Source organism: Cygnus atratus, chromosome 5 (assembly GCF_013377495.2).
Source record: "Cygnus atratus isolate AKBS03 ecotype Queensland, Australia chromosome 5, CAtr_DNAZoo_HiC_assembly, whole genome shotgun sequence".
Classification (NCBI taxonomy): Eukaryota; Metazoa; Chordata; class Aves; order Anseriformes; family Anatidae; genus Cygnus; species Cygnus atratus.
Window position 1 is genome coordinate 2332437 of NC_066366.1, and position 23198 is coordinate 2355634.

The 23198-nt window shown below is 40.8% G+C and overlaps 1 protein-coding gene across 1 annotated transcript in view; it reads left to right on the plus strand.

Moving 5' to 3' along the window:
* The window catches only part of SCUBE2 (signal peptide, CUB domain and EGF like domain containing 2), a 43350-nt gene extending 31020 nt beyond the window's left edge, over positions 1-12330 (plus strand). The window contains 6 exon segments of the mRNA XM_050710806.1: positions 4719-4886; positions 7348-7509; positions 8717-8914; positions 9503-9655; positions 11325-11404; positions 12178-12330. Coding sequence (XP_050566763.1) covers positions 4719-4886; positions 7348-7509; positions 8717-8914; positions 9503-9655; positions 11325-11404; positions 12178-12330 — 914 coding nt within the window.
* The last annotated feature ends 10868 nt before the right edge of the window (positions 12331-23198 follow it).

Genomic DNA, 23198 nt, shown 5'->3' on the forward strand with positions numbered 1-23198 from the left:
GCCTCAAGGAGCTGAAAGTACACCTTGCTCTGTTTGGTATTTTTTGTGTTAGATACATGAATATTTTAATACATAAAGGGAGGCAAACAGAAATAACGTTCTCTGAACTTGCTGTATACAAAAGACATACGAGCATGCCCTTGCTGCAGAGTTACAAATGGATTCATCCATTCATGGAGCTATCACGAGAACAGTAAACAGGAGAGCAGCACTAGTATAGGTACTGCTCTGATGTAAATGCTGAGCAGTTTTACCTTGTGTGAGAGGTGTTGATGCATTTAATTGCTCAGTAGTTATCCCCTTAGTTTAGAGGATGCAAATAGAATATAAATATTTAATACAAAATAGTCTTATTAAAGTTTAGATATGGTATGATACTGGCATTATGAAAGTACATAAAAACATACTGAAACAGAAAATCGAAATGCTGCCTGGCTTTGCAGTTCTAACAATTAGTTGTATTTCCACACAACAGAGAACTGTAAGTCACTTTTTTTGTTTTTATAAAACTGACAAGAAGAAATAAATTATCAAATGGGAGAGAGTGCTATCTGTATGATACTGTGCTTGCAGTCATGGATTTAAGACACAAATCCTTTAAGATGTGTAACAATCTCATGTAACCTAAGTGTGTGAACTGTTAAATTACAATAACTTAAAGGACGCTGCTTCAGAATTGACTTGCATGAGTTGTTGGTCATTATCCTTATAAAGTCAAGGCATGAATCTTAAGAAAATGGCAAAATGGTAGATCTTGACCTCCTTTATAACGTTCACCTTCTTAGCCACTGTGATACTACAGCATTTGTCTAGAGGAGCAAATAATCAAAGGCTACTGTGTTGAAAAGAGAGGAAGAGCCTTTAAGTGTCTTTGTAACTGTTAACCCTTGTTCCCTGTGCCCCCTTCTTCTTTTCTTTTCTTGTTTTTGCATCAGAAAAGCTTTCACTTTTTTTCCTCTCTTTTTCTAAAACAGCTGCATAAGATTCAAGGCTGGTTTTTTTTTTTAATGGGCATTGAAGACAAACAAAGACAGTGGCAGCAGAAATCAAGTCTGCTAGAGGCAATTGGTTCTTTTGTTCATTTGGAAAAAAACAATCAGGTTTCTGAAAAAAGAGCCAAGACAGCCAGTGGAATTCTGATTTAATGTCATTATTTGCAAATCTTCAGATCTTGTTTTGAGTGGGTATTTCCCGTGTGTCAGGAAGGACCATTCAGTTTCTAGTTTTTGGAAATGAGGCCCATAAACATTTTTAGTTTCACTTAACCAAATGCTGTGACAGGAGAAGTTTGAACTCTTAAGATTTTGTTGGTGGTGGGTTTGTTTGTTTGTTCTGTTTTTATTATGTTGTAGCTGGTGTTTTGTTTTCTGAGAGGGTTCATTTGTGTCATCCTAATTTCATGCACAATCCTATGGATTTCTGTGGGATGATTTCTGTGTTTACACTGTCCCTATAATTAATGGTACTATAATTGAGCCTATTGGTACTGTAATTAAGCCTAACTTATTGGTACTGTAATTAAGCCAGGTCTGTTTATTATGATAAACTGGGTCCTGGTGGGTGCTGTGAGTTTTTAAACCTGCTTTCCTCATTACCCCTGCTCTGTGCTTGAGTTGGGATTATAGATGAGTGGTCTGTGTTTGGAACTTCTCTAAGTCCCCTCTCTGGAGAAGAACTGGGAGCAGTTTACAGGGAATGTGTTGTTGGCTCAAATTGTGCTGCTTAGAAAAGCTTCGTGATGTAGTCATGTAAAAGAAACCAACATATTTCTTAGACCATAAACAACTGAATCTGTATCCTATGAACCAAAAGCCCATGGACACACAGGCCAATTGCTTGTCCACTTGGACTCCTCTGCTAGTCTGGTTTGCCTCCTGCAGGCTGCTGTTGCCTGAACACAGATTCTTACTTTTAAGCAGTAATTCCTACTGAAAGAGACAGGTAGACATCACATGGCTTTGTTTCCACGTTGGACCAGCCTGTCCTTTCCTCCCCTTAATCTTTAACTACTGGGCTTTTTCTCTTTTCAAGCTAGTTTACAACTGTAGGCCACCACTCTACAAAGCTTATTAAAGTTGGTTTTGGATACCCCATTACAGTGTTGGTGGGATACCTTAGCTGGACTTTTCTTTTTCTCTTGCTGTTTTCTTTTGGGAGTTGCCACCTTTTAGGAAAATCAAAATTAAATTCTTGAATTGATCTGTACAGGTCAAACAGAAACATTTTATTTTGGCTTAGGCTGACTTTATGCAGTTCTGCCTTTCACTGTCTTGTTCCTGTGTTTCTTTGTGGGCAGTGTCACAGTCACAGGTACAGTTCCTGCTGAACTGCCACAGTGCATCACAGGGGCACCCTGTGCAGGTAAAAGATAGCAGGGAAGCAGTTGAAGTTTAGCTCCTGTGCTGCTTAATGGACCTCAGGTTAACACCAACAAAACTGAAATGAAATGTCAGCCGCCTTTGTGCCACAGAAACTGCCAAATTGCAGTTCTGACACTTGGTCATCTGTAATGCTTATGCAAATGTAGTCCTTGTATCACCTTGTACTTGAGATAGTTTAGCTGCTTGACCATCTAATTTGGCTTTGAGCCCACAAACTCAAAATGTTAGTGACCCGATATTTTTTCTTGTTGCTAGTTAGCTGCAGTGTGGGATCATACTATGATGGGGAACGAGAAAGCTGTGTTTTATGCCCTAATGGAACTTACCAGGATGAGGAAGGACAAATAACTTGTGACTCTTGCCCCAGTCCTCAGAATCCTGGAAACCAAAAATTAGCTGGAGCTCACAGTGTGTCTCAATGTGGAGGTAAGGCACAGAAACAAACCATCCAATGCTTCTGCCCCTTCTTTCTCTTGCTGTTAGAGTTCAGTTGCACAATGCCTGAAAAGATGCCCCATGTTCAGTGTCTCAGTGATGTTCAAGGAGAACTTCTAGTGCTTGTCTACTCGATGCGGATTTCCAAAAATTGCAGATTTTGCAAAATAGTTCTGAAATATTTAGATCACTTCAATTTTATTCCACAGGGAGCTTTTCAATTTTACAACATGAGCTTTCAAGGCAAGTGAGATGCAGATGATAAAGTTGTCGAGAGATCTGATGGCATAGATTCTCAAATGTAACATTTTCACATAATGGTGATGAAAATGATGGGGAAAAAGGTTAAGTGAGCAGAGCAGAGGGCAGACAGCCCCTAGTGAGGCCACTTGGAGGATGGATTGACCATAGCTCTTTTGTGGGGAAGGAGATTTGCACTGATCTTTTTGTTGCTTCTAGGTTCCTGAAATAGGTAGCCACCTCTCAGAATCACCTTTACTAACCTTGATTGTGTTTCCTTGTTGCAGAATTGTAAATAGTCTTTCCTTACTTTACTAGGATTGTTACAGTGAAAGCCTTAATTCGTTCATGTTTGTCAAGTTGCACAAACAGTACAGAGATGAGTGTTCTGTAGAAATGTTTATAAAATGAAGAAAGACTTGAAAAGCTTGGGAGCAAACGAATGTGTGTACTTATGAAAGCAAAAGTGATGTGTGGTGGAAAAAGTTAGAATCAAGAGCTAAGATGGTCTCATTCCTCACTAGCTTTCATTGATAAGCTACAGAACATCGCTTAATTCAGCTGTATTTTATTTTTAAGTTGAGGAGGAACACTCACTATTCCACTCAGTGAAATCAGCAGTAAACAAAATTCTTCATCATTGATCATGACCGGTAGTTAATACCCTGCTTGTTGTTAGTCGTATATCCTGAAATGAAGCCAAGGCCAATTTAACTTCCTAACAAAACAGCTATTCACTGGGTGATTTATTGGAGCTATAAAATAAAACTAACAGTTTATTATCGTAACAGGTCTTTAAAAGGACAGAATTTTTCAGTGCAGCTGAACAACTGCAACACTATTTTGTGCCTTCCAGAGCAGGGTAATTATTAAATACCGGCACTGAAATTAGTTCTTTTGTGAATAGTTTGAAAAACAGATATTTTTTCAGATATCCATAAATACCCTTGGGTTTGTTAGTTAATATTAGGGTGTGCTCAAGTAAAACCAATCTGATTGAGTTAATGCTATCTGTGCACCATACAGAACACAGTAATCTAGCGCACGGATAATTGTTATCCAAGATTGGGGATTGGAGAAATGGCAAGAATATTTCTGCTTTAAAGGTCTTTGAGATATGCTTAATGTTTATTAAGTTTGCACAGTTCCTTGTGATTGAGGTCTTAGAACGATTCAGTAACATTAATGGCTATGGAGTATGATGATTCACCAATTACTAAGATTAAAATACTTTTAGAATTTTGGAAGTACACTTTTGATGACTTAATTTCAGTACTTTGTTTGTTTGTTTGGGGGGGGGGCAAGAGATATTTAGCTAGAAAGAGGAGCTAATCACTACATTACCACTCTGTACAGATTAACAGAGAGTACTTGACAGGCCTTGTGTCCAGTGCGTCCTTGCAAGAAAGTGTGAAATCCATTCCAGTCCACAGAAGAGCTCACCAGCACCAGATGTTATCAGTACCTATTTCATGTTTACAGAGTGAAGTGTATTTATTGAGTTTTATCTGTTGTTTGCATTCAATTCTGAAACCCTGGTCCATGCTTCCCAAATAAAGAGGAAATCATTTGCACCATGGGGTTTTGGGTCCTGTGCAGGCTTGTTAACATATCTTCACATATAATGTACACGTTGAAGCAAGTGTGTTCTTCCTCCTCTAGATCAGTGCTCACCAGGTGAATATTCCCCTGATGGCTTTAAACCCTGTCTACCATGTCCCCTTGGAACATACCAGCCTGAAGCTGGTCGAGTATCCTGCTTTCCCTGTGGAGGAGGACTAATGACAAGACACACCAGTGCATCCTTGTTTCAGGACTGCGAGACCAAAGGTAAGATCAAGATATGATGAACTGTAATGCTCTGAGGGAAAAGCTACTGCTGCTGCTACAAGTGGGGTGTTCTAAGGGCGGTTTTCCTTCCCAGGGTCTCCTTCCAGGGGTGTAATAGTTGGCTGGCCTGGCCCAGCTGCAAGGAAGCTCAATAAAGCCTCAAGTCTTTTTCTAACTGATTTTTATATAATTCTTAAGGAGGGACTGAGAGATGCATAGAAGATGTTCAGTGAAGTGATTGATCTGTGAAGAGCTATGTAAAGGAATGACAAGGGAAAAAAAAGTCTCAAAAAAAAATCAATGGCTTCTTCATGTTCATAATGGATTGAATGCCTAAAAACTAAGTAAAAAGCCATCATTTGATTTAACTGTGCAGTACCTCAGATGGTCCTCTAAACTTGACCGCAATAGATCTGCAGTCAATCAGCTCCCAAGGTTTTCCTCACAGAAGTGAAAATCAGGAGGGGAGATGAGACCTCTAAGAATGAAGAAATTTCTTGTTAGCATTTTAGTTATCTAAAAAGAAAAAAAAAATGAAAGAGCTATGAAGCTGTGTTTGAAAACACTGATAAAGTATGTGCCAATGGAGAGAGAGGAAGTGTTAATCGGTATAAGGGTTTACTCAATGTATTAAAGCATGGATAAAAGAATATCACTTATATCAAAATAACCATGCAGAAAAAGTAAAATGTTAATAGAAAATCTATTGTCATAAAGTAGAAATAAAGGATAAAAATAAGATCATGATGCAAGCATTTGGTGGTGATTTGGATAAAGAGATCTCTCTTGTGTCAGTATGTCTATTATTGAGAATTGCAATATAATAGACAAATCTTGCAGTATGCTTGAAGAATTAATACTACTGGTAGTAACGTGATAGTTAACAGATTTCTTCAGCAAAGAGTCACTGAATCCACAAATAGTTAATACTTTCATACTTAATTTTGTGAAGTTACAGTGCTAAAAATGGTCAAAAACCTTGGATCAAGATAAGAGGAACTGATTTCAGTTTCACTTAACACAAATGAAAATAGGTCTGTAAACGAGGTTCAGTTTTCAAATAAGAATTGAGATTCAAGCAATTTTTGTATTAACTGGAATGAATAGTTCAGGGATTGGCTGTGTAAGAGGCCAAATGAGGTCTTAAATCACAGGTGCAAGAACAATTTGGAATTTGTATCTGAAGTGTTTGGATTAGGTGGTGGGGGTGGAGCATGTAGGGAAGGACTCCAGACTGAGCTAGCTGAATACAAATCTTAACAACAGTACTTATTTGGGAGTAAGCAGAGACTGAAAGGAATAGGGGGAAAAAAGGGGACTGTACGATGTAGAAAACTACATTTGAAAGGTAACGTAGTAGATCATTTAGAAGTCAAGCTGAGAATGTTAAAGTTGCCAAGCAAGGCAGGAGGAATAGGAAAAGATTTTCATTAGTCTCACAAAGAAACAAGGTGGGGATAGAGTTGAGAGCAAAGGTAATATATGGCTCTTGCTCTTGACTGCTTTCTGTTAGGTATCAGTACAAATGATGATGGTCTTAGGATAGCTAAGCAAAATCAAGTGAAAAGAGCATACTAGAGACATAAGGAAGGTGTCTGGAGTTCTGTATTCTTATACTGCAGTGAGAGAAGAAAAACTTCCTACCTGTGTTCTGGGGAACAAGAATAAGGAGTTGCAAGTCTGCTAGGAAGGACTTTTTCCCTAATTCATGTCTAAAACCCCCATACAATCTTTTACGTTTACAAAAGCATTTCTAACTCAGAGTGGGGTCTCATTTTGGTGATGCAGGAGGTACTTGCAGGTCTGGGTTATATCTTACGTGTCTAGGTTTTGTGGTGATTTGAGTGACGTGATGAAATAAAGTAGCGAAAGATCTGGTGGAGGTGGCTGTACCCTGAGTCATGACCTGCTGTTGTAAGACAGTGTGATCATGAGAGAGGAAGGCAAGATACCTGTATAGTCGCTACTGTTGATGCAACATGCCAGCTGTAGAGGACAAAAGTTTTCAACCTCTGCTTTTGGTGAACTGATCACAGTGGTACGCTGGCATGTGGCTGCAGTACAAGTGCTGCTTGGCATAAGCTAGCAATGAAGAAAGGATGAACTTGCTGTTCATCTTACATGTAAATATTGGTGGCTAGACCATTTGGTAAGACACTATTTTGCGCAGTGTCATGCTTTCAAAATCGTGCTGGTTATATTCAGTCTGCCATATCTTTTGTTACTGCTTCCACACAACTGCTCTACATTACTGCATTTGGGATGTTTGAACTTGCACAGAGTGACCATGTAAATTAAAATCTGTTCATTTACCTCTGCTTTACTGCTCTAGTAGTTTAAAAATATGAGACTTCAGTTATTAAAATTAGAACAGGTCCTATAGAAATGCATAAAATTACTTTGTAATACATTACTGCCACTTTTTTTTTTTAACTGTGCTGCCTGTTTAAATACCCTCCAGTTCAGTGTTCACCTGGCCATTTTTATAATACTACAACTCATCGGTGTATTCGCTGTATAGTTGGGACATACCAACCTGAATTTGGACAAAATTTCTGCATTTCATGCCCTGGAAACACCACTACAGATTTTGATGGGTCCACAAATGTAACACAGTGCAAAAGTAAGTATAGCAAGATCATTTTGATCATTTGTTATAAATAAAAAGACCGGGCCATTAATATTCCAAGTGGCCTTAAGGACAAAATTTAGCTTTGCTCCAGGGAGCTTGGAGAGAAGGCAGTGTACTGCCCGCTTGCATCTCATCCCACATGACTTATTGAGGTTCATGGGAGACCATGTCTGCGAACTGGTTTCATCATTCTTTTTAAGGTAAGTGATGATTGTGCCAGTTGGTACTCGGTCACTCTGGTCTTGCTATTAAATCCTCTCTTCAAAGATATAGCAGACCGAATTTGTGTTCTCAGCATCCTAATTTCTTTCCTTTCTATAAAAGGAATGGAAGTTGGTTCACAAAACTTTACTACATCTAGTGAGCATTTGCTCTTAATAACAACCTCTGAAAGAGGCAATTACAAAAAGAGCCACTGTTCTAGATTATGGTAGCTGTAGTATGAGAAGTTGAAGGTAAATTAGAAAGGGAGGCAGAGAGGCAACTCCTCAGAAGAACCTCAGACATGTGTAAACACACATATATATACACTTACATGCATATATTTAAACGTGTTTCTGGGAGCTGCATGTGTCTCTCTTAGAGACTCTGCTCCCTGAGCATGTCACACCCACACACTGCTGTTAGGATTCTGTAGTGCTCAGACCTGTGTGGCCACACAGAGTTGGGGAGTGCAGGAAAAGAATCCTGCATGGGGCACACCCTCTCTAACTGCTGGGGTGCTGATCTGTGAAAGGAAAAGGCCTGCTGTACTCCCTATTTGTGTTGCTACAGACGTGGTACTTGAGCATTACACAGCAGACTCCAGTTAGACTTCAGCTGATACTTTTACAAACAAACAAAAAACACACACAAAAAAAACAAAACCCATCCTGTCTGGTACAAGCAAGTGGAGCATCCTTGCTTAACCACTTTTATGTCATTTTACAAGTGCTTTGCTACTTGGCTATGGCTTGGTTGACCTGCTATGTTAACAGGGAATAATTTATATTTTTATTTCTTAACATTGATTAAACCATAAAGGCAGAAGCAGGCATGCTTCAATTCAATGTGAATTGAAACTGGCAAAGTACCTGCCTCAGATGCAAATAGAAGTTTGTGTGCCTGTCACTCATGTACTATTTCTGACAGTGCCTGTAGAAAGAGCTGAAGGATACCCTCACTTTGCATAGTCCTGTATATTATATTGCTTTTTTAGATAGGCAGTGTGGAGGTGAACTGGGAGATTACACTGGATATATTGAATCACCAAACTATCCTGGGGACTATCCTGCAAACGCCGAATGTACCTGGAATATTAACCCACCCCCAAAACGCCGTATTCTAATTGTGGTTCCTGAGATATTTCTACCGATAGAAGATGAGTGTGGAGACTACCTGGTGATGCGAAAAAGCTGTAAGTGTAAAATACCTACTGAGACATATGGTTTCTATCTCAATATTCAACAGAGGCTTCTCATATATATTGCTCTTTGCAAAAGGTAAATGTACCACAGCTGTCTTGTGCTTAAGAGTAGTGATTTCTTTTAATACCAAATTGAAAAATTCTGTTCAGCAATGCTGCTCAGATGAAACAAGGTTGCAAGTCTATAATGTGTCAGTGAACTCTGAGAGAAATGTTCTTAAGAACGGATAGATGGTTCAAGCTAACTAGTCATGAATTATGTGAAGCAATGCTAGCCTGGATTAGGAAAGAAGGGATGCTTGCTAGTCTCTATAGGTGTTTGGTCTGTGAATAAACAGCTTCAGTTTCTAGTATAAGCACATCTTTCAAGCAGTAGACTGTTTTTTAGAGTAAGGGAAAATACTCAGGGACTGAAAAGTCAGTCATTGATGGCCTGCCACATTATGAGTTTTTCCCTTTTTTTTTTTTTTAGAAAAAAAGAGCATGTATTTCTTGTCGTACTAGTTTAACATATTTTCTAAATATTAATTAGTGTGAAGCATTGTCAGATAACTGTGTATTGTGTGTTTTCTTTGAAAGCTTCCTCTAATTCAGTGACCACCTACGAAACCTGTCAAACCTACGAACGCCCTATAGCTTTCACTTCTAGGTCTAAGAAGCTGTGGATCCAGTTCAAGTCAAACGAAGGGAACAGTGCCAAAGGATTCCAGGTTCCTTACGTAACATATGATGGTAAGTGGATGTGGACAGCTGAGCATATGTGGACTAGTGCAGCTGTAGCAGTGCAGAACTCCTTGTGGGCTCCTTGACCTTGCTAAGAAGTGGAGTAACCCAGCACTCTCGGCAGTGTCACTATCAGACTGCTTCCAGTAGCTGTTTTCATTTATAGATAGTTTAAGGATCTCTCAGTTGCACTGCAGTCTTAAGTGCAATCATATTTCCAGTCTTCCACAGACCTAAACAAACAGCTGGGATTCTGGGCTCTGACTTGCACAGGAAAAATGCAGAACTCAGAGCCTGCATCTGGTTTTTATGCATTTTTATGCCTTCCCAATTTTGAGTTACTTCAGGTGGCAGATTGCCCCTGCTTAGGAATTGGGCAGAGCTCAAGTGCTTCTGTCATGTATCATGTCGCTGCTACCAGCTGTAATCTAGTATCAGAGCTATTTTGTTCAGGCCAGGCCCCTCGAGGTGTTCACCCCCACAGAGTTTTGTGGGCTGGGAGTTCTGGGGAATTGCTCTGCAAAGCTGTTGAGAGTAGAGACTTTACTACAGAATAAAACCTCTCAAAAATGGTGCTTCCTGCACTATAGCATTTGACCCTTTCTGGAAAACTTTTGTGAAACATGCTTACTTGACCCACTATTACCAGGTCATTCTGTACATGCAGGCCAGTGCTCTGTCATGCCTACAAGCTGTGTTAACCATGCATATTAATGCTTATACTCTTAGAGCTATTTCCCTCTAATATTAAAACAAAGGTAGGAAAGCTCCAGCCACCAGGTTTTAGAATGATATTTTGAGGGCCAGGCAGAGTGGAGGTTGCATTGCCACTGCAAATAGTCTGTAGGGGAAGGGAGGAGAGTTCCACAGTCTTAGAGCGAGGATGCTACTTGTGGTGCAGCAGGAACAACAGTGCAGGAACTGATCTGGGATATTTGCTGGCATTGAGTCTTTTACTTCTGAATCCCACAGGCTGACTTAGAAATGTGTTTGTGAAGTAGTGGCAGGTGTAGTGGAGGAGAAAAATACGTATATTTGAAACTCTTGCCATTCTGGCTTCTTTTCAACTGTCATTGTCAGAGTCACTGGGGAAAGACTGGAGCTGAGGCTTTGCCCCTCAGCATGAGCGATGTGAAAGTAATGCGGAGCATTTCTGTTCACACTAGGGTAGTTGTGGAGGAATAGCCCTCCACGGTGGTCTGCAGAGTTTCATCAAGAGCAGATCATTTTTCATGGAACACCACTCCTTTTGAAGCTTTTCAAATTTGGATTGACCAGGGGGGTTGCCTTTTAAGAAAGCTTCCTCTTACTTTTTTTTTCTCTTGTAGAAAGGAGTCAAGAATGGGTTGTGAGTATTTACAGCTAAGTTTCAGCAGTGCGGCTGAATTAAAGCAGGCTACTCTCTTACAATGTGTGCTACAGTCCTAGCTGCATTTTAATTTCTTTTGATTTTGACAGATAGATGCAGAACAGCTCAGCAGAGTAAACTTTGTTTTCATAGTACACACTATTTGCAGCTTATTTACAGAAAAGTATTTGGAATACATTCTAACTGCTAATATGAGAGCCAGATACTATTGGTCCTTCTGGGGGTAGGGCTTTCATGTATAACCAAGTGAGGTATTGAATATGTAAGTGAAATGAACCTGCAAATGACTCTCTTGTGCATTCTCAATAGAGGATTACCAAGAACTAATAGAAGACATCGTTCGGGATGGTAGACTTTATGCATCTGAAAATCATCAAGAAATACTCAAGGTATATTCCTTCCACTAAAATGTTGCTTTTGATTGAAAGTAACGCTATTATGTACTAGTGAGGTTGCCTCCTGCTCTGCATCTGTTCTGCTCCTTGGTGCAGTAGACACATGCTACTTCAGGGAAGTGGTGAATCAGCACATCCTGACTGTTCTGAGCAGTGGATTAGAGACCCTTTGCCCAGGGATATTAAAGGTGGATCAGACCTTCTAGGAAAATCTATAGCTTTTTATGATAAAGGTAGCCCCTTGGACCTAATGTAGGCTGTGCTGGCAGGAGTCAGTGAGCAAACTGAAGGATGTGGGATTGGAGAAGTACTTGATGCTGCTACTCATGTCCCATAGATTAGCAACGGTTTTTCCTTCCTGTGTGAAAAATCTCTTGGTGGATTTCACTTGGTTCGACCTTGGTTAGGAGATAGTCAAATAGGCAAGATGAGTGGATGTCATTTCAAGCAGACTTTTCTTTTGCTGAATATTGGCTCCAGGGTGTTGGGTTTTTTTGTTTGTATTTGTTTTTCTTTGCTGTTCTTGGAAGTATGAGAAAGGGAGAAATCCTGGCACTACTAAAAACAAATGTGAAATTCCAGTGAATTCCCTGGGGCCTGAATGTCAATGTCAGCCTTGCTCTGCTAGTCTGAACTCCCAAGACATTTTTACTTGAGAAGTAAAATGCCCCTAACCTTTTGTCAGTTGACTGGTCATTAGACTTTGGTGATACTGACCCTAATTTCTCTGTGGAATTACTGTAAAATATCTGCTTTCCTTTTTCTAGGATAAGAAGTTGATAAAAGCATTGTTTGATGTGTTGGCGCATCCACAAAACTACTTCAAGTACACAGCCCAAGAGTCAAGAGAGATGTTCCCAAGATCCTTCATTCGACTGCTGCGCTCTAAAGTTTCCAGATTTTTGAGGCCTTACAAATAGCTGGCACTGTACTTAAAATACTAACAAGTCATTGGTATGCACAGAGGGGTTATGGTAGGTGGGCCTACTTTCTGTGCTTTACACACTGGCAGAGAGACTCTGGGGAAGCTTGCCAGCTGTGTTCTTGGCAGAGTTTGGCTTTCTTAGCTAATATAAATATTTTGGTGAACAGAATTTTGATTTCTCTCCAGATACCTTTTGGGTACCAAGGATACTTCATGGGTCTGTGAATTAGAGACTAACCATAATTTCTGTAACTGAATGGTGCCAAGCAGAAGTTTGTAGAGCTCTACCCTGTTGTTTCATCAGTAACTCTAAAAGTTAATGAGGACAGACAGGCTAAGTGGTGTGGTTTTGGTTGAACTCTGGGCTGCCGTTAATACATATTACCTCAACAAAGCAGGGATCATGTTCAGTCTCACTGAAAGTGGGAACAAATTTGATGTCTCTCTTAACTTTTGTTGCAGAGGAAATTCAGAACTAAGATTGAAATGGTTTTAAACCAAGCCAGTGAATCTGAGAATTGCACAACATGTATTTTTTCTTTGAATTATGTGTTGTATGAGGCATATGGATGAATAAGCAAAGGGTTGAATATTGGCTTGAATGCTCTGCATCTGTATCACGCTGTGTTCATGTTAGTCACACCTACTGCTTTAAATGGAATGATAGCAGGGCACCACAGAAATGGAAAGCAGACCCTGACCCACTGGATGCTTCTATTTCGGGCTGACTGCAAATACTTCAACAGAACAGATTCTAAGCTAAATCCCAGTGCTCTCTGTGTGCATAGCCCTGGGACAGCATAACACATTGGCTTTTCCAAGTAGTACAAAATTCTGTCCCCTGAGCACCTGCAAGCTGAACATGCAAGCACCATTTCAAATGCAGGCTTTGGATAGATTATGTTCTTGTACATCATGGTTTAAAACTGTATAAGGTTCTTATATGAGCCCCAATCCTCCTATCCCTTATCTTGTTTGAGCACCTTGCAGTGACCATGTTAGGCAGAGAGGGCTGCTTTCCCTTGCTTGTTGGATAGAAGTGGATGTGCAAAGATATTCCTCAGTCAGACCATAGCCATAGAAGCCATCTACGGTAAAATGCCATTTTAAGATTCCCAAACTCTGGGTCCTTTTCCTCTGGTTGTGTTTCTCATTTGAGGTAAGGGTATTCTGAAAGGGAGAACTATGTCGATCAGAATGTTTTTTGTTTTCTTAGTGCTTTTCTGTCCACATTTATGTTACATCACTGTTCTCTGGCCATGCAAACCATTTCCTCAGCATAAGGTATCTTCTGGACGTTCTGTCTTGAAGGGAGATGGTCCCAGTCCCACTCCTTTGGAGGTGGACCTGTATGTTTCTGGGTTGGTCCCTGGCAGTGCTCTAAGGGGCCCAGTGGCCCCTGATCCTCTTCTGTGTCCCCCCTCAGGAAAGGTACTGAAGTTTTGCAGTGTAGCCAGGATGAATGCTCCCTCTTAGATGTGGGCTTGTATCTCCCTGGGTTTCATTACATTGGTATGTGGTATTTAACTGTTGTATGTGAATAATACCATATCCACAGTGTGACAGATGAAACTCCCATGCAGAACCAGGGTTTGAATCTTTTGCCTGCATTGTTAGGGGTAAATGAGCACTACCAAATACAGCCTTGCTGAACTGTCGTGCTGTGAGAGCCCCATTCTGTGGCACATGAGACTGCAGCCTGTCATGTGGTAAAGACACATCTTGATCATGGTGTGATGGAAAGGGACATTGGCCTTATGCCACTGACACTGTGTTGCTATTAGTACTGCCCAGAAGGAATTACCATGGTCTCATGGGAGGAAAAGGGAAATTGCTGCGAAGAGGGAGAGCTGTGTCCTTGCTGGCTGCACTGGCTCTCCTGCCCTGGCTCAGGTGTTGTCTGTGTGTGCCTTTTCCAGGAATGGGACTGCCAGACCTGCAAAAGGGAGAGCAAAAGAGGTTGGGAGATGAGTAGGGAGGCAGGGGGTAGATTAGCAGAAGGGAGGAAAGGAACGCAGGTCTGTGTGCTTTTCTGGCTGCTATGTTTTGTCCTGAGCAGGCTCCCCTGCTGCCCATGCCAGGAGGGAGAACAGCAGCTATCTAGAAGACGGTATGAGACAGTGTGGTCAGTGAGGAGTGGCTAAGGGATGCCAAGACGAGAGGAAGGATGATGGGAAAGGCTTTACTACCTCTGGGGTAAAAGTGTGCTGTTGAGGTGAGATAGCTTCCCCTTGGCTGAAAAGCCCTCTTCTTCTTTACTGTTCAGGGCTTTGCATGCCAGGTGCAGTATGTCAGTGAGTTGCAGTGACCCACCAACTCTCTATATGGTAACAGAACACTTTGACATGAGTGAGATGCTGCAGTGCTGCCCTGAGCGCATGGGTGAGTTAGAGGCCTGCTGGTGTGGGGCACAGGAGGAGAGGAATGTGATGTGCCAGCTTCTGGGCACCGTCACCAAGTCCAGCAGTGTGGCTCTGCTGTGGTTTGGGGGCTCTCTGACAAGAGGCACAAGCCAATTCTTGCTGAATTCCCTCACAAGAAGGCTACAGATCAGTTTCACATTGCTGAGTGGCATGCAAATCAGAGCGATTGCTTTCAGCAAGGGTTCAAGAAAACAAAATAATGTTTTCAGACTTCTAGATATTGTTCATTGGTGAAATTGGACTTTCCTGCTCTGCATATGAGCTCTGGGTTTGTTCCACTGCACTTCATCTTGTTAGGTACACTGATGTTTTTGCTCTGCACAGCTGCTCTGGGACTGGTGTCTCACCTCTGGTCCATATAGAGGATCTCAGCTTTGCTTCTTTGTTGCCCCCATGTGCATGGGGCATTTTCTTTGCTGTCTGCAGAAGCTTCAGGCATGTAGAAGGAGAGGAGCATATCAACGTGGTGTATGGTCCAAGACTGAGCAGAAGAACCTGCCCTTTCTTGAGGAAAAATCCTTTTTGTTCCATAGCTGTGTTCATTTTCTACATAAAAAGTAAATGATTTGGAAGCACTTCTGTTACCTAACATTATAAATGAAAATTCTCCCTTTTACTTTAGATCCTGTGTATGCAGTAGAAAGTAGAGAGGGAATTTCTGCTATCTTAAATATTGGGAAGAGTGGTAACTTACAGAATGTTGTAACACTTGGCATTGTAATTTTGTAGCAATGGTAGTGGCTCTGTAGAAATCTTGAGTTTCTACTTTCTGTGTGGTTGTAGACATGTTATTTTTTTGGCAAGAAATAATTCAAAATGTTTAACCTTATAAAACAGGATTTAACTTTTTGAAATAATTAGCATTAACTGGATGACGTAATGTCACCTACATGAGATATTCACAAGGATCTTTTCTTCATTGTAAATTAATGTAAAATGTTTCAGATTTAGTATTAACAAGAGAAATAAACCAGTGGCCTTTTAGTTGCATGAAAACATTGGGTAATATTTTTAGTTGTCTTTGCTGTGCTAAATAATAGTTTTGTAACAAAATGAAAGGTTGTGCAGCAAGTTATCACATACCAGGTAGACTTTGTATCCTGGGAACGTCTGCTTACCATAGCATTCTGTTTTCTGTAGTATATTATTAGCCTGCATCTTTACCCCACAAGTACATGATTCTTTGTGTATTTAGTGGTGCACGTATTTTTGGCTGGTGTAAGCCCAGAATTATCCTGCTATTAATTCTAATAATTATGCTAAAAACAACTCCTGTACCATGAGCTGGAATCAACTGACCTGTTGTGACTGTCTGTGTCGAGACAGAGTAAACTGCCTAAAGTAACTCCTCAATATTTTATTACTTTGTAGATAAATCTGATTATTTTCTAAAACTTGTTCAAACTTAAAAATAAAAAATGTGAAAACCTGTGTTAAGACACAAGTTCCCAGAATATTTTTGACTACACCCTTGTTTCATTAGAGCTTTTCATTAAATTCACTGTTCTTATAATTAAAAAATAGATCATGTGAAATTACAAATGACTTGAAAAATAGTATTGAACTACTATTGAACTATATTTGTTTGTGATACTACATTGAGATTATTAGTTATACTCAAACTATCCAAATATTTTAGAAAAATAATCCTAATGTCTTCTCATAAATTTTTTCAATTGTTTGTTTGATCCTCAGCTTCCTTTGATCACAGCACAAGGACCGATTATTTTTTTAAATGAATGTAACTATTTGGGTTCATTTGGTGCAGTTGTGGAAGATACAACTATATATTTCAGCTGTTAGCTGTAGGAAGCTGACACCAGTTGAAGTGAAAAGACAGCAAAGTAAATGACATACAAGAATATAGAGGTCATGGTATGATGACTCCAGGCTAATCACAACCAAAACCAGTGTCATTCAAATATTCTGCATGATGTTGTGAATGCTGCCATGTGCTAGGTTGCAGCGATGGCTCAGACAGTCACCAGGGCAGGGAACATTGATATGAACCACCTAGCAAATTCTCAGAACAGTGGAGCTGAAATTCTGACTGGGACCTCTGGATGCTTGCATAATGGAAATAAGTGATAATGAAATATAGAGAACAAGATCTGAAGCTTATTTAAATCCAAGGAATCAGAGGAGGTGTGATGCGGGTAAGCAGGAAGGAATGATATAATAATCCTTGGGAAGAGAATGTAAGGATACTGGTCTGCAAATATTTCTGCATTAAATAAACTTAGAAATGCAAATGCTTTTTCATCATTTATATAGATGACATCCTGTAAATGCAATAGATGCTGACTGTAAAACCTGTTACGACTTAAATGTACATAGACTTCCTATCTTCCTTTTAATAATGCCCCATTCAAACTTTGCATGTGCAAGGCTGTTGCTAGAGGAGTCAGATGAGTACTTTTAAAGAACCTGAGCCAAACTGAAGGCTGGTACAAGTAAGTTTGTTTCTAGGTGTCGCTGGAGCCAGTGTCCTGTAACAGATCTTGCTGCTGCCCATTTAGTTTGAACAATTCTTTTGCTTGTAGGGCAGATTTTCATGCTCTGTTGTGGAGCTCTACTTTCTACAACATATATTCTGCTGTTGCTGTAAAACACCTATGAGTAGTGATGCAAATATAGCACCTGTGGGGAAAACAGGAGTTAGTGTTCAGGGGACAGATTCCCCCTTCAGAAGGTAAGTTCATCCGGTTTCTCTGCAAGTCAGTGCAAATTCTGTGTGACTTTCTGTATGTTGCTCTTTTAAGGTGGTTTAGTAAAGTAGTTTAAAAGTGTTTTAAAAAAAAAAAACAACAAAAAACAAAAAGGGAAACTCTTCCTATTTAAGTATGTATTTGTCACTAAAGCTGTTGTTCTGATTAAACACTGTGAATAGTAATAAAGTTTTTTTGAGGTGTATGTAGCAAAGCCCATTTAGTACACAACATAACAGAATAAGCTAGGAGCACAACCTTGAAATCTTCCTTACTGAATGTGTCTACAAATACAGAATTTATTAAGGAAACTCCTTCACACTGGCTGGCTACTATATTTGACCTAACACAACTGAAGCCTGCTTTTTTTGCTGGAACGTGTTTCTTCAAAAGGCACTGTAGACTTACAGATGTGGATTTTAATTACGTGCCATGAAGTATCCTATCTGTGGTGATTCTGAGGTTCAGGAAATGAGGGCTGCATAGTTTTAAGGTGAGAGAAAGTTACACCAGAAACAAATATTCTGAAACAGTCACTTGAGATGCAATTTGTTGTTTTTTCTTAGATCAAGTATTTCATACTATACTAAGATCACTATGAATATCCATGAGATGTTTAAGTGTAGTGTACATTTATGCTTAACCAGGTTTAGAGAAAGTTTCATCTGTGCCTGAATCTAATACAGCAGTGGTAGCCTGAACATGTTTGTGCATTCTCTCCCGCTTGCTGCGCTGGAAGAAATGGAACAAAATACTAAACATGGACAGGAGCCTGAGATGTGAATTGAATGGAGAATCTTTATCTGGAAATAAATTCAGGAGCTGGAAGAATGTAGAGGTAGTTTAAACATACACATACATAGTGTGTGTTCTTGTGTGTGTGTGCAGTGTACATATCCATCCGATGAGAATAAGATGGACGAAACAGCTGTCATGAAAGCAGCACACACAAATGCAATTTATGAGAGGGGAAAAAATGAGTGGAAATTAAAAAAAAAAAAAAAAAAAGCAACAAGCTGGTCTGGCTTGCAAACTTGGGAGGACTGGTTTGCTGTCAGAGTGGGTGCAGCAGTAGGCTTTCTGTGTGGGAGCCCCCTGTGCCCTGTCCTGGCAGCAGGCTGCTGTTTTGGGGTGATGCAGAGAGCCCTGCATGAGTGTGGGCAGGGCTGGCCAGCCCAGAGGGGCTCCCCGCAGCCCTGCACTTGGTGCAGGGTATGTGTGCTCGCTGTGGGTGCAGGCAAATGTGTGCATGGGCAAGAATGTGAAAAGCCTCCGAGACAAATATAGGAGCTTTACAAGTGTGTAAAAGGGCATGTGGGGCAGGAAGCAGGCAGCATAGGGCAAGGACATGATGCAGCACTTGCTGCTGGCCAGTGTTGCAGCTGAGGAACCTGCTGGCTTGTCCTTGGTGTGCTGGCAGCCCCAAGGGGCTGCTGTAGGACCTGCAAGACTCTGGGTGTATTATTTTGCAGATTTCTGTATGTAACTATTTCCTGGCCCACAAACAAACAGGAAAGAGTTGGGGTTAAACAAGAGAGCAAACGAAATTTCAGACACACCTTATACTTGCATTTGGGGAGGTACTGAACGTCCTTTAATAATGCACTGTTAGTCGTCAGTGTGGCACAGCAGGGAGCCAGGGAGTTCGCTCTGGATTTACAGCCAGGGTTAGGAGTTGTCACTGCATTGGCACTAGCATCCACCTCACACCCTCTTCATGACCAGGAGCTACACATGTCCTGTCACCAGCTGAAAGGCCAGTTACAAAATGGCAGCTGTCTGCTGGAGGTGCTGCCTGGAGCAAAATCCAGAACTGCTTGATCTAAATGAGCTAGCCATGAATAGCAGCTTCGGGTAAGACTGGAGATCATGATTTATCTGGGATTTAATGTGGAAATACAGAAAACTGGGAATTTGGACTTTGCCATAAGACAAGCCTGTGTAAGACACAACCCTGCTCATGAATTAGGGTGCCTCTCCCTGCCACCCCCCTGTTAGCTGTGACTGGTGTCATGCTTGGTGTGAGGGGTTGTGTGGAAAAGCAGAGAGGTACCAGTTAGTAAAAACAGGATTGGCAGAAAAGTGCTCGGGGGGGCCTGTCTGGCTTGCATAGCATAACTACTGTGCCCTGGCTCCTGTAGGTGCTAATTCTCTCAGCAAACTTACAAAAATAAAACCCTGAAAAGGCTCATCCACGCTGAGAACAGCAACTTCATTCAGTGGAAGGAAACTTAGGTCTAGGAACTGTATGCTTAACACTGCAGGCATTGCTGTCTTCCTCGGCTAGTCCAGAGAGCCACCCAGCCAGCGCCTGTAGCATTGGGTGGACACGGCAGTTCTGAAATACCTGGCTCTGTACAGACACACATGCAACCTGACCGTTTGCTCTTGGCCCATAGCTCTCTTGCCTAGCAGGATGTGTTTCTATGTGCGATAATGTAGCAGTAAAATTTGATCCTGATGCAGGTCTGACTTAGGATGTGGTAAGCACGTGCTCTGGCACACCTTCATTTAACAAGCTACAGCCTCATGTCTCCCTCAAACACTTCTATGGGTCCATTCTTGCCTGGCATATTCAGAGAGTAAGGAGATTCTTGAGGATTCTGGGGAGCTCTGAGAGTGAGGCATGAGTTGTAGTGACCTGTATGAAGCTGCTGTTCCTGGGGTGCTAGCCTGCTGCAGCACCCTGTGCTATCTATCCTGTTTGTGCCATTCACGCCGTGGGAATCAGGGTTGTGCCAACCAACCCTGTGGACTCTGGTACCATCCACAGTGCTCCCCATGAGATGGTAGCATGTTGCCCCCAAAAAAAGGTAAAACCCATGCTGACAGACAGTGATAAGTCTTGTTTTTGATGTAGGTGTTCTGTAGCTGAAGCGTGGGGACTTTGTTACTACAGCAGCTCATGGTGTACTTTTGACTTCTTGCACAGATCTGTGAGTGCAACAAGGAAAATCATCTTGCTATCTTGGGCTAGCTTTAGCGGCTTCATTGGAATCTAAAAGATTATTTCCTTATCCACTGAAAACTCTCTGCAAGGCACATGCTCCTAAGCATGCAATGATGTTCTGAGTAACTGTAACAGAAGCTTCAGGTAGCTGTTCTGAGGGCATTGTCACCGCTAGCCAGTTCAGATTTTCTTCATTTAGCAGCTCTTGGTTCTGCAACCAGTCAAACTTTCTGGAGAAGAGGGATTGATCTTGTAAGTGAGCTTATATTTTTGCATTATTTCATGTTTTTACAAAATGCAAATGTGGGGCCTGGAAAGACCCATGCCACTGGGCCAGATATTGCCACTCCTTCAGATTGCGGTGGGAGGAGACCCTCTTCTGAACTAACTCTTAGTCAGAGCCATTCCTTTCCTTTTCCAAATTACTAGCAAGAAAATGTGCAGGTTGCAAGTTGTTGATTTCCAAGTAGAATAAACCTCAGAGGAAGCTGGAGGAAATAGGCTGTGAATGTGTAAATTCAGTTTGTATTAATTCTGAGAACAGTAAGAGATTCTGGCACTCTGCCTGATCTGGGCAAAACCAAATCCCTCCAGTGACTCAGTTTTTACAGATGTCAGTAATGGACTTTGAGCATTTGTCTTTGGAAATATACAATTGTTATGTATAATCAGCTACTGATTTCTTCCCTCTTTTTCAGGGGAGGTTGCTCAGTTTGATCACAGCTTGACTTATATTAGTGGTGGGACAGATGATCTTGAGGTGAATGATACCGAAGGTAGGGCAGAAATACTTCAACGCACTGGTGATCAGTAGCAGTGCACATGCTCTTGCTCTCCTAGGGAGCTGGCTTCCTTTGCCGATGCAGCATGAGCTGAAGTATCTTTCAGTTCACTAGACTTGAAGGTGGAGATATTTAACCAAACCACAACATGGCAAACACAACCTCTGTGTTAGAAGAGTTACATTGAAGTACTGTTGATGATTCTGTGCATTAGCAAATATTAGCACCGAGTATCCAGTAACATGTCTCACTAAATCTTACCGGTTATGAGCTGCTGCAATTTTGCATGGGCTCTGTGGAGGGGCATACAATGGTAGCTCACTTATACTTGCAGCACTTGAGAGTGTAGGAGTCTTGGCTTCATAAAATAAACATAAGAGTGCCACAGAGGTGAGAGATCCTGTGTTTGACTAACACTGTGGTGACCTCCTCTCTAATGCTGATATAAATTGCATTATTATCTTAAATGGATACTGTGAAATACATTAGGCTCATTTTTTTTTGTCTTGAAGTTCAAAAATAAAGTTGTTTAGATAAAAATGATGAACTCAGGACTTAAATACTTTTTAACTTCCAGATTATCTTTATTTTGGGTAATAATAAAATTTCTTCCTTTCAGAAATTAAAGCACTAAAATCCAGAGTTCATTGATTTTTGCTCTGTTGGGAAATTAGAGGAATTCCAGGCTTGATAAAGAACCTGTATAAACAAACAACTCCCCCTCCCATCCTCTTCCTCTCTTCTGAAGAAGGGAGTGCAAAGTTGTCTTTGATATGAGCTCCATAAGAAGGTGGAAATACTTGTCAAATGAAATCTCTCTATGAATACTTCTTTAATTGGTAAAGGCAGAAGGGGTTCACTGTCAGTCATTTAAAATGTATAATAAGAATGTTCCTTGGTGAATTCCACATCGGCATCAGTTGAAATAAGCACCTGTTTTTAGGGTTTTTGCAAAAGAGCTCAGAAAATCTAATTCTGTTTAACTTGCTTATTTTATCACTGGAGATACCCTGTTATTTTTGTCACAATCACCTGGTAAACCGAGTATGCCATACAGGAATCTTTTCCTGTATACAATAATAATAATAAAGCAATACCGTTTCAGAGCTGCCCTGTACTAGTCCTGTTCCAGAAACAGTGATTTAAAAAAAAATATTTTTTTTGCTTGCTTGCTTTTAAATTATGTCCTGAGATTTGTATTCTCCAGGAGGCATATTTCACAGATCTTGCCTGAGGAGTTCCCCCTCCCTCTCCCTATGTACTGCTTTTTGGGAATGCTAGCATCCAAAGCATCTAGAATGAGAATACCTTTGCAGTAGATTTATACTTAGGCAGAGGAAAATTCTCTAGTTGGGAAAAAAAGAAAAAGAGGAGAGCTTTTAAAAGATTTGCATAGCTCCTTTCAGGACCAAGTTCCCCCTTGTGTCAGGGAGCTTCCAAATACCCTGTGCTTAACCATGCCTGGACACTTCAGTGCTCATTCTAAACCAGTCGCCTGAAGACAAGACACTTAAGATCCCTTCTGCTATATAAACTGCTATGCTTTTCGTATAATGTTTCTATTTAGACCTCCTTTATCTACACACATTCACCAGATCAAGTTTAAACAATGACTTCAGTCCTGTCATTAGCCAGTGAGGGCAGAGTACTGAGTCTGTGGCCTCAAACACTTCCATGGCAACATTAATTTATTTTTTATCTTGGAGTCAGCATGCATTTCAAACCCATGAAGAGACAGGGTTACAGGGAGGATAACCCTAGATATAACCATCTTAGCTAGCAGGAAGCAAGGCACTTTTCAGATCACAATAGGAAATTAATTTGAGGTAGTCTTCTCCTGGTCCGTTGTGGTCACCTCCCCATCATGTCAGTTGTTTCTGAGAACAATTTATTAGTTTGGAAAGAAAGGAAGAGGGAGAAAATGACAAACTGTTGTTCCATGTTTGCAGAAATCTATGGGTAAATATTTAAAACTTCTTGCTCTTCTTGCTGCCAAGTTA